Consider the following 13,508-nt stretch of genomic DNA (forward strand, 5'->3'; position numbering starts at 1 on the left):
TTATCCATTGCGCCACTGGCCCGAGATAAAGCGTAAGAGGAGCACGTACGTATTTAAAGGTCAATTTCTGTGTTTTATTTTTTATTTATTTTTTAGAATAAAAGAACACGGCTACATTTATATCTTACCACCTTGCGGTAATTGATAAACACTGTCAGACAGCATACAAATCTGCCACCCAGACTATCTAAAGAAGCTGGCGACTTTCCCCTTTACCCACGATAAAATGACATTATTGATGAACCCTTAAGACATGTACAAATATGTGCTTATGCTCATTCAAGCCCAAACAAAAATTAAATGCACAAGCCCGAAATAGTGAGACTTTAGTAGTATATACAGTCAATGATAAAGACCTAACATTACTCCTTTAGGCGTTCCTTGAGGCCTGAGTGCCGGAGATCGTCGTATCGAATCCCACTCGTTCCTAACTCGTTATCATCATGTATATTTGTATGGCAGCAACTAAAATAACAAAGAAATATGAAGTAGTCCTGTGTACATTTCAGAGGCAAACTTAAGGATGATGACAAAGAATATGACAAATAGTAGTAGAATTATTGTTATTTATCATCCTTGTATTGTTTTATAAGACAATGAAGAAGAAATCAAAACACAGAAATGTCTGAATCAATTATAACACCAACAGCAACAGTAATAAAAATAAAGTGTAATAATTGAATGTATAAATAACTAAATGAAACCCTTGTCATCCTGGACACCACGTGTTTAATATGTTGCCCTCTGGCAGGCGCTATAGGACCATCAAAGTGCAGACCACCAGACTTAAAGACACATCCCTAAAGCAAAAAGTGCAATAACACAAAAGTTCAACATAAATAACAATATCAACAAAACAATGACTCTTTCTTTCTTGCACTTTTGGCACAGGATAACATAATGTCGTCATATTTTCATGTGACAGTGCCAGAGCGGTCTTTCTCCTATTCTCTCTTCCTGTATTGTTTAGTGGTGTAACAGCTTGACTTGCTGTCAGCGTCTGAGTTGAGGGCTGGCACAGCTGAAGGTAATGGGAGGTTTGAAGAACATCACCTGTGAGGGTCCATGCACTGTAAGAAGCTGCACAGATGGTAACATAGGAGAGAGAGAGTGACAGGAAGTGCTTTACATGGCGGTGGAGTCTGGGATATGACCTGAGGGTTGCAGTCTGCCCTCGAGCTTCACCTCATCAGCAGTGTTTGGTGGCAGGATGAGAAGGTGAGACTCAATCAGAATACAGAGTTGGTCTTTTCTGCACAGCCACAGGAAGCTTCTCAGGCCCCCTCACCAAGAGTACGGAAACCCTGCTTTCAGAATCAGAATCAGAATCACTTTCATTGGCCAGGTATGTGTGCAAATACAAAGAATTTGACATTGCTCGCAATGTACAAACACAGACCAACAGCATAAATAAACAGAACATGTTCAACAAAAAAGACTTCTATGTGCAGTTATACATATCTATAAACAAACACTGTAGACAGTAGAAAACAGTGCAATGGTGCAGAGTGCAAAGGATGCTGAAATAAATATTTTACTTGCAATCTTCCACATGGGGTAGGTGGATATGACAGTATAGTAGTAGAGTATGCAAATAAACTGAATTTTCAGCAATGGAAAATAAGTAATGAATGGTTTCATTAATAGTCCGAGGGTTATTGTACAGGGCAGTTAACTGTTGGGCAGAGTGGCGGGTAGAAAAAGCTAGCTGGTTCACAATGAAGAATTGTTAGTGACTTAGTGAGCTAATGTTACTGACATTTGTTTTAGAAATTTCCTGGCTAGGTTACGCGCATGAGACATTTCCACAGTTAGTTAGCCTGTTAGCATGCCAGCTACCTGCCACAGTAGGCAAACCACAACTTATAAATGATTAAACTTATAACATAGAGTCAACTTAGAGACAACAGAAAGGGCGACGAACTTACCGAAAGTTTGACAAAATATGTGAATCCGAAAAAAGTTGCGGTGCTCAGCACTTAACGTTGATTTCTGAAGAGGGCTGGCTTAAGGGCAATCATCTCCCTGATTGGTCAATTCTTGGTAGGCGCAATTAAAGGTGATTGGTTTTCACAATTCTTGGTAGTGGAGCGACTTCTGATTGGTCGACTCGACTGACAAGCAGCTGTCCATAAAAAATAAATAGTAATTATTCAAGAATATTATGAGTTTCCATTGCCATTGTTAGTTATTTAAAACTAACATTAAGTATTATTGTAAACTCAATATTTATTCACTCCAGCTCCTCAGATGACAAAACATTTAGATTTTGGTTTTTGAGTCAAACCTTTTTCTCAACTTTTATGTACTTTGAAGACAAAAGTCTCTAGCAGTGCATTCAACCCTCACATTTTGGTAGACTGATGTGTCAATAGGAGCTATACTATACTGTACATCTATAACCATTAAAGCAACTCTAAAGCAAAGTATGTATTTTTCATTTCTGCATGAAATTTGCTTTCAGAACATTAAGGCTTGGAGAGAGGCAATCGATCTGAATGTTTTAGACTATTTATCCTAATAGACTTTTTGAAGGTAGCTTTTAGGTTCAAATCTGTCATTGTATAACCGTCTCTGGCAGTACACTTTTCAGCTGTATCCTCAAATTCACAAGTTGAGGTTTTGTGCCTTGGATTTAACCCAGTACCCAAATTCATCAATACTGAAAACACACACACCTAATCACTTTGCACGCAGTCACATTATAAAATACACAGGGAATATACTTGTGTGCATTCACCCTTCTAACATTTTTCCAAACTTATGTCAGGGGTTATCTTGGTTTCTCTGGCCAGGTGCAACAGTAATGGACATTGGTACTTTTTTATTGCCTTTTAATTGATAGAGATAGCTGAAATGGGGGAGAGTGATGGGGTGAGGCGCAGCGAGGGGCCAAAGGTCGGACTTGAACCCGTGGTGGAACCCGTCCAGCAGCAGGACTCAGCTTTGGTAACTAAGAGTACCACCTATTGGTACTCAAGACTATTGGTACTCTCAGTTCCCAAGAGCCACTGACGGCTCATTAGAGAAGTTGTTCTGTAGTGCAAACAAAATATTAGACAAGTCTAATGTCATGTTTTAGTTTTTCAGAAGCACAGATAATAGAAACTTCTCATGGGAAAACACTTTGACCCACTGTGACCACTGAACCAGTGTGTAGACAGCCTAGATCACCTGTCGCTGTGGTGTAACACACAATGACTCGTGCCATAAATGACGTAATATTACTGAGTGCAGCAATAGCTCGGTCCTAGTTATAAAGGGCTGAAGCTTCGCAGCGTTTAAACTCTTCCTCTCCTGCAGAAACGAGCAGTGAGTCGCAGTCAGCACAGAGAACGGCCACCATGAAGTTCCGTGCGAAGCAAACTTCCGTTTTTCTAGCGTCTGTTTTATTTCTTCTTGTGGCTGCAGAGCTACATGGTAAGTAGGACCAAACTACTGTATTGACACATTGACATAGGCGACCACAGATAGCATACGTTGCTTTTCTTTTAGATGTGATTAGATGTACAGATGCACAGTTAGATGTTATTAATCTTAATAACAACATAGATCTATTATAGCTACAGTATATCCCTTTATTTGAAATGCATCTATTACTGGGCTGCATTCTTGTTAACTTGGTCTAGGTTACCTTTGACCTACAGAGCATACTGGTCATTGTGCAGAATAACATGACTATGAGAATTACTGTAGATGAATAAGCAGATATCATACTCATTGTGGTGTAAAATTGCCAGAATGGAGCAATGTGATGCATCATCTTCTTTCAGGAAAAACCCTTTTTGACTTTCTATTCTTTTTACAACCTTGGTCTTTATATATATATATATATATATATATATATAGGCCTATATATATATTAGTTTTACCCATTATTTATATAGCAATAACATTAATTCACCAGGTTGATTGCAGAGATTAGATCAACACAATATACAAAGCAACCATTATGGCAAATAACCCATTTTAAATAAACCCAGCACGAAATTTATATGTAAACCACTTATTGTTGAGATATGATGTTAATGGTTAACACACTCAGAATCTAGGCTGCAGGGTGCAGCTCTGCAGCTCTGCACAAGTTTGAAATGTTTTCCACTTCAGTTTAACTTGATCCACCAAATGATCTGCATGAATAATGTATTAAAGTAAAACATATGCTACCATAATGTCATTTATAGATCTGCAACGAATAATGATTTGCATTAACAATTAATCAGTCAGTAATTTTTAAATGAATCATTAACTGTATAAAAGTCTAGTTTGTCTCGTGGAAAATTTAAAAACTGCCCCAGAGCCCAAGTTGTTACAATCAGCCCAAAATGTATTAACATTTTGTTGATTAGTTTTCTATCGATCAACTAATAATTAATCAACTATTTGTTTCAGTACCCGATTGTTAGTTGATCAAATAACATGGCAAACACTGGAGTCTTTCACATTGCTCAACACGGCTGAAGTCAAATGGAAAGTTGTTGTATTTTCTAACCCTTTTCAGTTGCAACATACAGTATGCTACAACCATCCGACAACCGCATGTTACGTATTTGGAGGAACTACATTTGTTATTTGAACTAGTAATGGAAATTGAATTGATAAATTGTGATTAAGTGTCACATTATGATTCTGAAAGCTAACAGCACCTGAAGTCCACACAAAGCTGGGCAGCCTGAGAGGTGAATATGTGAGCGTAAAGGGGAAGGAGACTGGGGTCCACGCCTACCTGGGTGTCCCATTTGCCAAGCCACCTGTAGGCCCTGCTCTGAGACTGGCTGCACCTCAGCCTGTAGAGGGATGGGAAGGAGTGAGGGACGCCACCAAGCAACCACTCATGTAAGGCATTGATGTGATACCACACTTTGAGAAACAATGCCCATACTTAACACTAAAACATGTCTCTTTTTCAGGTGTGTTCAACATAAACAGTTTACCATAGATCTGCTTGATAAACTCGGTGACATGTTGGTAGAAATCCCAGACATTTCAGAAGACTGCCTTTACCTCAATATTTATACTCCAGCAAACAGAGCTCCCAATGCCAAACTACCAGTAAGAAAGCTTTGCTACCCAATTTGTCTTCATCAGTTAGAAAAAAGTTAAAAAATACCATTTTACGCTTTGTCTTTCATTACCTTACCAGGGTTATGGTCTGGATCATGGGGGAGGGTTTCTTTGGGTCAGTTATATATGATGGCTCTGCCCTGGCTGCATACCAGGATGTTGTTGTGGTTCTGATCCAGTACCGCTTGGGACTTCTTGGCTTTCTCAGGTAAAAAGACTCAATTCACTAAGCACAGTTAGAATGAACATACTATGATTATGTTCCAATTCTTTTGAACTGATCTATTGCAAATGAACAAAAATTCAAATTTGGAGTCACTTTAACTAGTTGCTGTAATGTTCTATTCAGCACCGCAGATGAACACATGCCCGGGAACTTTGGCCTGCTGGACCAGGTACAAGCTCTGAGGTGGACCAAGGAGCACATTCACAACTTTGGAGGAGACCCAGATTTAGTTACCATATTTGGGGAGTCTGCTGGTGGAATGAGTGTATCCCTTCTGGTAAGGATCAGTCTGCAGATAGAAAGCACAGTATTGTCACTGCAAAGATACCGCTCTCCACTGAACCTTTCATTTTTTTCTGCCGCTTGAATCAACAGCTTCTCTCTCCATTGTCTGATGGCCTGTTTCACCATGCCATTGCTGAGAGTGGCACTGCTGCAATGGACAGAGGGGAATTTTGCAAGTATACAAGCCAGGCCAAAACCGTCATATGCAAACAACAAAAAATGCAATACATTTCAAAGTTTAATGTTTAGCAAACAAAATGTATAATTTTCCATAAACCAGCTTGGAAAACCAGCAACTTTGACCGAACCTTGATACTGACTAAACACGCGGCTCAGCAGTAACGTTTCTTACACATCATAAGTCCGTCTCGCAAATCCCAAACCACGTTGCCTGCACATTCCAAAATCAGGGAAATTACGGGGGCTCATCATTAGAGCCAGAACTCTAAACGCCGGTGTTTTCGCAGCTTTCCTCGTTCACTGAATCGTGACCATGCAGCGCAGTGCCCATCCAATCACTCGCACCACAACACGCACCTTCACAGCCTTCCCTTTTGCGAACCTTACTCAAAACAACGTAGCCCTGCCGTATTTCCGCTGTAAATGCTGCAAGCCCCATCCAATCAACCCTAAATTCATTTTAACCACGGCCCTGCTTTCCAGGGTTCCCGACAGCAATATAACATTTAATTCCACCCCAGAGGTTTGATTGCAGAAGACTTAGATTCACACAAACAATTCACAAAAACAACATTATGGCAAATAACCATTTTAAAATAAAACCCAGCATGGATTTATATGTAAACACTTATTGCTTGAGATATGAATGTTAACGGTTAACCAACTCAGAATCTTTACGCTGCATTTTGCATACACTGCATCCAGTTGGTCACAGCTTGAACTCAGAAAGTGCAGCTATGCAGCTCTGCACAAGTTTGAACATGCTCTTTCCCACTCTGAGTGTTACTTTGAATCACCAAAATGGCTGCAATGAATAATGTTACTTAATAAACACATTAATTGAACTAAAAAAGTTTGCTACCACACAATGTCACTCTAACATACACGCGCCTGCATCCTGCGCACCAATTTCAATCAGTTAATTTTTTTAATTAATCCTTATCCCTGTATAGAAAGTCCTAGTTTGTCTATTGAAGAAAAATTAAACAAACTGCCACCGGAGCCCAAGTTATGTTAAACTCACGCCCCAAAATCGTTCATGTTTTGTTGACTTACGTTTGTTCCTATTCGATCAGCTCCAATTACTGATTCTGACATTCCTAACGCACCCTTGAAGCTCCACACAAGCGTGGCAGCATTGCAACACGAGTGAATCACTGTGGGAGCGTACACAGGACAGGGACAGACTTCGCGCGGGCCACCGCTTTCACGCTCGGGCTGTCGCCATTTCAACAGAGGGGAATTTTGCAAGTATACAAGCCAGGCCAAAACCGTCATATGCAAACAACAAAAAATGCAATACATTTCAAAGTTTAATGTTTAGCAAACAAAATGTATAATTTTCCATAAACCAGCTTGGAAAACCAGCAACTTTGACCGAACCTTGATACTGACTAAACACGCGGCTCAGCAGTAACGTTTCTTACACATCATAAGTCCGTCTCGCAAATCCCAAACCACGTTGCCTGCACATTCCAAAATCAGGGAAATTACGGGGGCTCATCATTAGAGCCAGAACTCTAAACGCCGGTGTTTTCGCAGCTTTCCTCGTTCACTGAATCGTGACCATGCAGCGCAGTGCCCATCCAATCACTCGCACCACAACACGCACCTTCACAGCCTTCCCTTTTGCGAACCTTACTCAAAACAACGTAGCCCTGCCGTATTTCCGCTGTAAATGCTGCAAGCCCCATCCAATCAACCCTAAATTCATTTTAACCACGGCCCTGCTTTCCAGGGTTCCCGACAGCAATATAACATTTAATTCCACCCCAGAGGTTTGATTGCAGAAGACTTAGATTCACACAAACAATTCACAAAAACAACATTATGGCAAATAACCATTTTAAAATAAAACCCAGCATGGATTTATATGTAAACACTTATTGCTTGAGATATGAATGTTAACGGTTAACCAACTCAGAATCTTTACGCTGCATTTTGCATACACTGCATCCAGTTGGTCACAGCTTGAACTCAGAAAGTGCAGCTATGCAGCTCTGCACAAGTTTGAACATGCTCTTTCCCACTCTGAGTGTTACTTTGAATCACCAAAATGGCTGCAATGAATAATGTTACTTAATAAACACATTAATTGAACTAAAAAAGTTTGCTACCACACAATGTCACTCTAACATACACGCGCCTGCATCCTGCGCACCAATTTCAATCAGTTAATTTTTTTAATTAATCCTTATCCCTGTATAGAAAGTCCTAGTTTGTCTATTGAAGAAAAATTAAACAAACTGCCACCGGAGCCCAAGTTATGTTAAACTCACGCCCCAAAATCGTTCATGTTTTGTTGACTTACGTTTGTTCCTATTCGATCAGCTCCAATTACTGATTCTGACATTCCTAACGCACCCTTGAAGCTCCACACAAGCGTGGCAGCATTGCAACACGAGTGAATCACTGTGGGAGCGTACACAGGACAGGGACAGACTTCGCGCGGGCCACCGCTTTCACGCTCGGGCTGTCGCCATTTCAAAAAAAGGCCAAATTTTGTTGGGAGTGACCATGGAGATGAACTCTTTACTGTATTTGGATTCTGCTTCACAACTTCCCATGTCACAATAACCAGTAAGTGCAATATAAAAATCACAATTTCAACAGCCCACCAGAGATTTTCTCTGTTTACCAGATTTTTATTATTATTTAAGGTGCATGTCCTGAAGAGGAGGAGCAGTTGAGCAAAGTCGTTATGAGCTACTGGGGCAACTTCGCTCACACAGGGTAGAAATTAACCCTCAATATAAGTTATAGTACACATGGAGTTAAGACAAACCTGTTTAAATATTGTGTGTGTGTGTGTGTGTGTGTGTGTGTGCATGTGTGCAGGTCTCCTAATGGGAACGGTCTTGTACACTGGCCAAAGTATGGAGCAGAAGAATACTACTTGGAAATTGGTACGAAGGAGCAGGCAGTTGGTCAGCACTTGAAGAAGGACCGCTTCGTCTTCATGACTCAGACCCTACCGCAGAAGGTCCAACAATATAAAAAGGAACACAGCGAGTTGTAGAACAGTCACTTTCTCTTTTCATATTTTTTTTTTTAATGATTCCATTTTAAACCACAAACAAGTCAACCAGAAATGCATTAGACATACTGTGAAATTATTGTTAAACATAATGAGATAACAAAATTGTAATAAATATTTTAACAAACTTTTGTAGTACTTTTTGTAGCCTATACAAACATCACACATTGTGAGAATTGTCCAGTTCCACAACTTAACTTAAAAACTTAGACTTTAAAATTGAAAAGCCCAAAAGGAAATATGTAGTAGAAGGGCATCTTAAATGACATGATGATACTACTACTGAGTTAAGTTAGGCCACACATTTAATACCTTTTTAATGATCTTGATTCCAAAATAAATTAAAAATCTTTTGAAGCTGTTGTGAAACCATTCATATAGATTTTCTAATACCTTTGTATGTACCTGACTCAATATTGTCTAACAAGTTCACCCTCCAGTCACATAGACAGTATGAGTTTGTGCTCTATGCTCTATTGAGTTGTATTGGTATATTACTGTATTATAATCAATATTCCACTGTGGCAATAAAACAGCAGTGAAAGGAGATAATCATTTCAGGTGATAGTTGAGAACAGTTTACTTACAATGAGATGCTCATACAAACCATAGAAAGACATAAATAAATTTGACAAAAAGGTTCTTTTCAGTTTTGTATTTGTTATTACTGAGAAGAGCGCTTAAGCTGAAAAGCTCCCTGAAGTCCGATGTGAGTAGTTCAAAAGGGCAAACTTAGTTGTTTTTCCACAAAATCAGGCGTATGACATTGAAAATAGTACAAAGCAACATTTTGCAAAAGCAAATCATTCAAATAGCTGGATACAGAGGGCTTACAGATAGAATAATGTATAAAGCAAATGTACTAAATTTGAAAGAATATGAATTGAATGTGCTAAAATAAGTTTATGATGCTTTAGCAGACACTATTTATTTTTTGCAAATGTTAGTAAAGCTGCAGTCTGATATAAAAGTGCTGGCCAGTGGTTTTGAATGATTCACTATACTGCCCAGAAAAGTGCACTTGGAGTAGGAAAGCTACTGGGCATCACCACCAGGCCGTAATGAGACATACAGACACTTAACTTGGTACTTTGAGATGCACTTTGAGCTGTTTGTATAATGTTCAGCTAGCCTGGTCTCAAGTTTGAAATCAATTGGTAAACTGGAGGGAATAGCTTTTGCAGGTATAAAGCCAGGCATACGTCATATGCAAACAACAAATGCGATACATTTCAGAGTTTATGTTTCAGATCAGAATGATATAAGCACATAAACTGTATACTTTTCATTAAATCCAGCTTCTGTAAAGGTTATGTTATTCTATTGCAGTACAATACATCTTTCCAACTCACATAATATGTCAGGTGTGGAGACATTAAAGTATGTTTGATGTAGAACAGTGATACTCAACTTAAGGCCCGCAGGCCAGATAGGGTGCTGGGTGGCCAGCCAAACATTTTCTAATACACAATGAAAATAAAAAATGTTCAGTATTGTCCCTTGGCTGTTACTAGGGAGGTTGCATACCGATATAAGCAATCTGTGCAGTGTGCGGAAGCTGTCACTTGGTTTCTGAACTTCACAGGGCTACTGCAACTGAATTGGCCTGTTGGCAAAGAAGAGTGAGGACAGCAAACACCGAAAGGTTGATAATGAAAACAGGCAATTCAATGAAAAAATTGACAGAAGGCTCTTATTTTGCCACCTAATACCAATTCTAATCCCTCGGTAAATGTGTCTAAAAGGCAACTGCTGTATGCAAGGTTGCTCATGTCAGTCAAAACATACTACCTTCAGTGCAGCGTTACCACCTGGTAGAACTGCAAGCCAAGAGTTGTCTTATTCTGCCGAAACAACAATCATAATGCTTGTTCATTTTACCTGATAAATATAATCAGAGCTTGTTTATTGTTGTTAATTAAGCCACTGGCCCCCTGTCATTTTGCAAAAATTACCTCTGGGCAAAGCAAGTTGAGTATCCCTGAAAAACATATCTCTTAAAGGCAGGGTCAGTCATTCTGGAGAAAGATAGTTGATTGTTGAGTCTCATTACCAACACCAAATCTTTAGCAACCCAAAGGGGCAGTATTTTACTACCTTCTTTCCCCTTTACCATAACCCAAAGTGTTCATATTTGACGACCTAGAAATGAGACTCAACCGTCGACTATCTTTGTTCAGAATGACCGCACCTTTAAGTTCAAAGGGCAAAAACATATCAGTCTGCCCAAGACTGGCTGATGTAGCTACAGTATTTGATAAGACAGCAAATCCTCTCGTCAATGATTAGAAAATTGCCCAGTATTTCTATTTGACAAATTAATACAATGAATTTTACTTCACACATTTTTGTTATACACATAAATACTTCGTCCTGTTTTTTACTGACAAGTGGCAAAGAGAAAAACACCTGAGATGCTGTCTTTTTTTAAAATTTGGATGAAGAAAATAAACCCTAAAAAGCAAGGCATGCTGCTTAATGGAAACAAAACATCATGTTCAGATAATGGTTATGAGTGTAATGTGATTAGATTTATAGAATAAAATAAAAAAATGCAGCATGCAGTTCAATATGTTGGGCACTAAAATCAGTATAATACTATATAGTATAATACACTGGACACCTTTTTCTTCTTCAAGCACTACCAAGTACAGACATGGTTTTAGAATCAGAGGCACGTACAGTTTGATCCATAATAAGTGGTATGAAATATCGTTCCTTTTTTCCTGAAGGGAATAAATAAATAAATAAAAAAATGTCAATGTGACCTGTTCTCATGCTGCACTGGAGGATTAAGGTCATACTGAGGTGAGGTGATTCAATGGTGACTTGGGGGCCTTTGAAAGTGCTTGGGGTGATAAAACCAGCTTAATTAGACAGTAAAACCCAATGTTTGTGAAACAGATAAAGATAGAAACTGAGTTAAGGTCATGATGCTATCACAATAGTAACGTTGTCAGTGGAGGACAGAGGTGATTCGTTTTATGATGGTTGTTATGATGGTTGTTATTATGCGTTGTATTGTGGGAGGAGACTTAAAGTGTGGTGCATCAGGATGTCCAGGACTGCATGTTGCGCAGCATGGCCTCAAACCGCTCCATGTTTGGGGCGTGAGCATGGGCTAGGTGGTCCGTCAGGCGACTGTACAGACTGAAAGACTTCAACTCCAGCCAGATGAAACCAAAACGGTCCTGATCAAACAGCACAAAGAGCCCCGGCGTGCGCTCTGGACTTGTAAAGCCGTGCCCAGCGATCAGGCCTGTTCCATAGAAGCTGAAATAGAGGAACATCAATTAATCAATATTTGGATGGATATCAAGATCAATGGGTTACAAACTCTGTTCTAACAAACAGTACAGAAAATACAAATAACAGGTCATAGTTATATAGTATTTTACTTTAACAATTTATAATTAATAATTATTGATGAATATTATTTTATAATTAATGCAGATTCGAATAAGATATATTTTTTAAATTTGCAGTAATTTGTTATTGTTATTCATTCTTATTTATATGGTAAATTAAATAATCTAACATAAAAAAAGTGAATTCGGTTGTTCAGCCAACATTCAACCTGCACTGACATGCATTTATTAGAGACTGGTATGATGTCAGCCTGTTGGCCAACGATCAAACTTAAACCAGCTCAAGAGCAATAAGCACACTGTGTCTAATACCACTGTTACTGGGGCAAAGGCAGCTACAATCCACCTGTACACTGTGGAGTTTACACTGTATTCATTTTCCATGTCCTTTTTGCAGAGTTCTTACCATTCCCTGCAGGTGCGAGGGTACACCTCATTGCGAGCCATAACCCCCAGGGGCAGAACGAAGGGCTTGGGTTCAGGGGGGCTGGTGGTAGTGGTGCTGGGGCCAGGCTGACAGCTGTCTAAACAGACACCGTGGTCTGCCTCCATCCCTTCTTCTGCACTGGCACCACCACAGCCCGCCTCTGCTGCACTTCTGCCTGTGGCCAAAGTGCCCTTGGCCTGTTGTTCTGCTTCTCTCTGTACTTCCTCGTGTACCCCCAGTACCAGCCGGGACAGCTCCTCTATGTTTCGCTGTTGCTCCAAGTCGGGGAGGACCACAGGTCGGGTCAGGTCAACATCCAAAGTGAGTTGCCCTGCAGGAACGTTGGGGTCTCCCTGCAGGAAGGAGTAAAATAAGAGTCCTCACAACTAGCAGAAGAATTTTGTCAGTCAATGTTACATCTGCTAGGTCAAAAATGTGACAATGTTCCAATCAAAGGTAATTGGTTGTATAGGGGTGCCTGTTAAAAGCCAGAGTGATGATTACATCAGGATCTTTGGCTGAATAGTTTGTTGTTGGAGAGGAGGAGGGTGATCTAGAGGATATTCACAAGGTATCAAAGGATTCACAGGAAGTCTTTCTGTAGAAAAATGTGTTCATAGAATTGATTGTGTGGAATTGGCAATGGTGGTACATGTAGATGCAGCAGCTGGTAGCTCCTTCAAACTTGCTACATTTTTGTTTTCATTTGTCATATTTTCAATCAACTGGATCAGGAGATTATGACAATGGTAACAGCTGCGTATGCAGATGCTGAGGCCTGTAGCTCCTTCAAACTCTCTCACTCTGTTTCGGTTTTAATCTGTTTTGTAGGACCTTGTCCTCGTCTTCCTCTACAAGAGACGCTTTATTCGTCTCTTAATGCAACAATAATCTCAATGTTTAATTATGTTCCACCAGGAG

At 39.7% G+C, this 13,508-nt stretch overlaps 2 protein-coding genes across 4 annotated transcripts in view; one reads left to right on the forward strand and one right to left on the reverse strand.

Moving 5' to 3' along the window:
* The first annotated feature begins 3,235 nt into the window (after positions 1–3,235).
* On the forward strand, positions 3,236–9,106 carry LOC118330412 (cocaine esterase-like). The gene is made up of 9 exons (XM_035664921.1): positions 3,236–3,420; positions 4,644–4,836; positions 4,911–5,060; positions 5,144–5,272; positions 5,414–5,567; positions 5,666–5,751; positions 8,250–8,335; positions 8,416–8,488; positions 8,594–9,106. Exons 1-9 carry the CDS (start codon positions 3,345–3,347, stop codon positions 8,772–8,774), a joined length of 1,128 nt encoding a protein of 375 aa, XP_035520814.1. The 5' UTR covers positions 3,236–3,344; the 3' UTR covers positions 8,775–9,106.
* A 329-nt stretch (positions 9,107–9,435) lies between these two features.
* The window catches only part of fbxo31 (F-box protein 31), a 9,971-nt gene continuing 5,898 nt past the window's right edge, over positions 9,436–13,508 (reverse strand). For all 3 annotated transcript variants that reach the window (XM_035664529.1, XM_035664527.1, XM_035664528.1), the window contains 2 exons: positions 12,567–12,940; positions 9,436–12,065 (listed from right to left, as the gene is read on the reverse strand). In XM_035664529.1, coding sequence (XP_035520422.1) covers positions 11,843–12,065; positions 12,567–12,940 — 597 coding nt within the window. In that variant the 3' untranslated portion in view covers positions 9,436–11,842. The remainder of the gene's footprint in view (positions 12,066–12,566; positions 12,941–13,508) is intronic.

The sequence above is a fragment of the Morone saxatilis genome, unplaced genomic scaffold (assembly GCF_004916995.1).
Source record: "Morone saxatilis isolate NCDOM2014 unplaced genomic scaffold, NCSU_SB_2.0 Contig2, whole genome shotgun sequence".
In the NCBI taxonomy this organism is placed as follows: Eukaryota; Metazoa; Chordata; class Actinopteri; family Moronidae; genus Morone; species Morone saxatilis.

Excerpts from the sequence above, each read along its gene's own strand:
- LOC118330412 (XM_035664921.1), top strand. The coding sequence starts at position 3,345 with ATGAAGTTCCGTGCGAAGCAAACTTCCGTTTTTCTAGCGTCTGTTTTA. Across the intron at positions 3,421-4,643 it reads TGTGGCTGCAGAGCTACATG|CACCTGAAGTCCACACAAAG; the intron begins GTAAGTAGGACC and ends GAAAGCTAACAG. Across the intron at positions 5,568-5,665 it reads GAATGAGTGTATCCCTTCTG|CTTCTCTCTCCATTGTCTGA; the intron begins GTAAGGATCAGT and ends TTGAATCAACAG.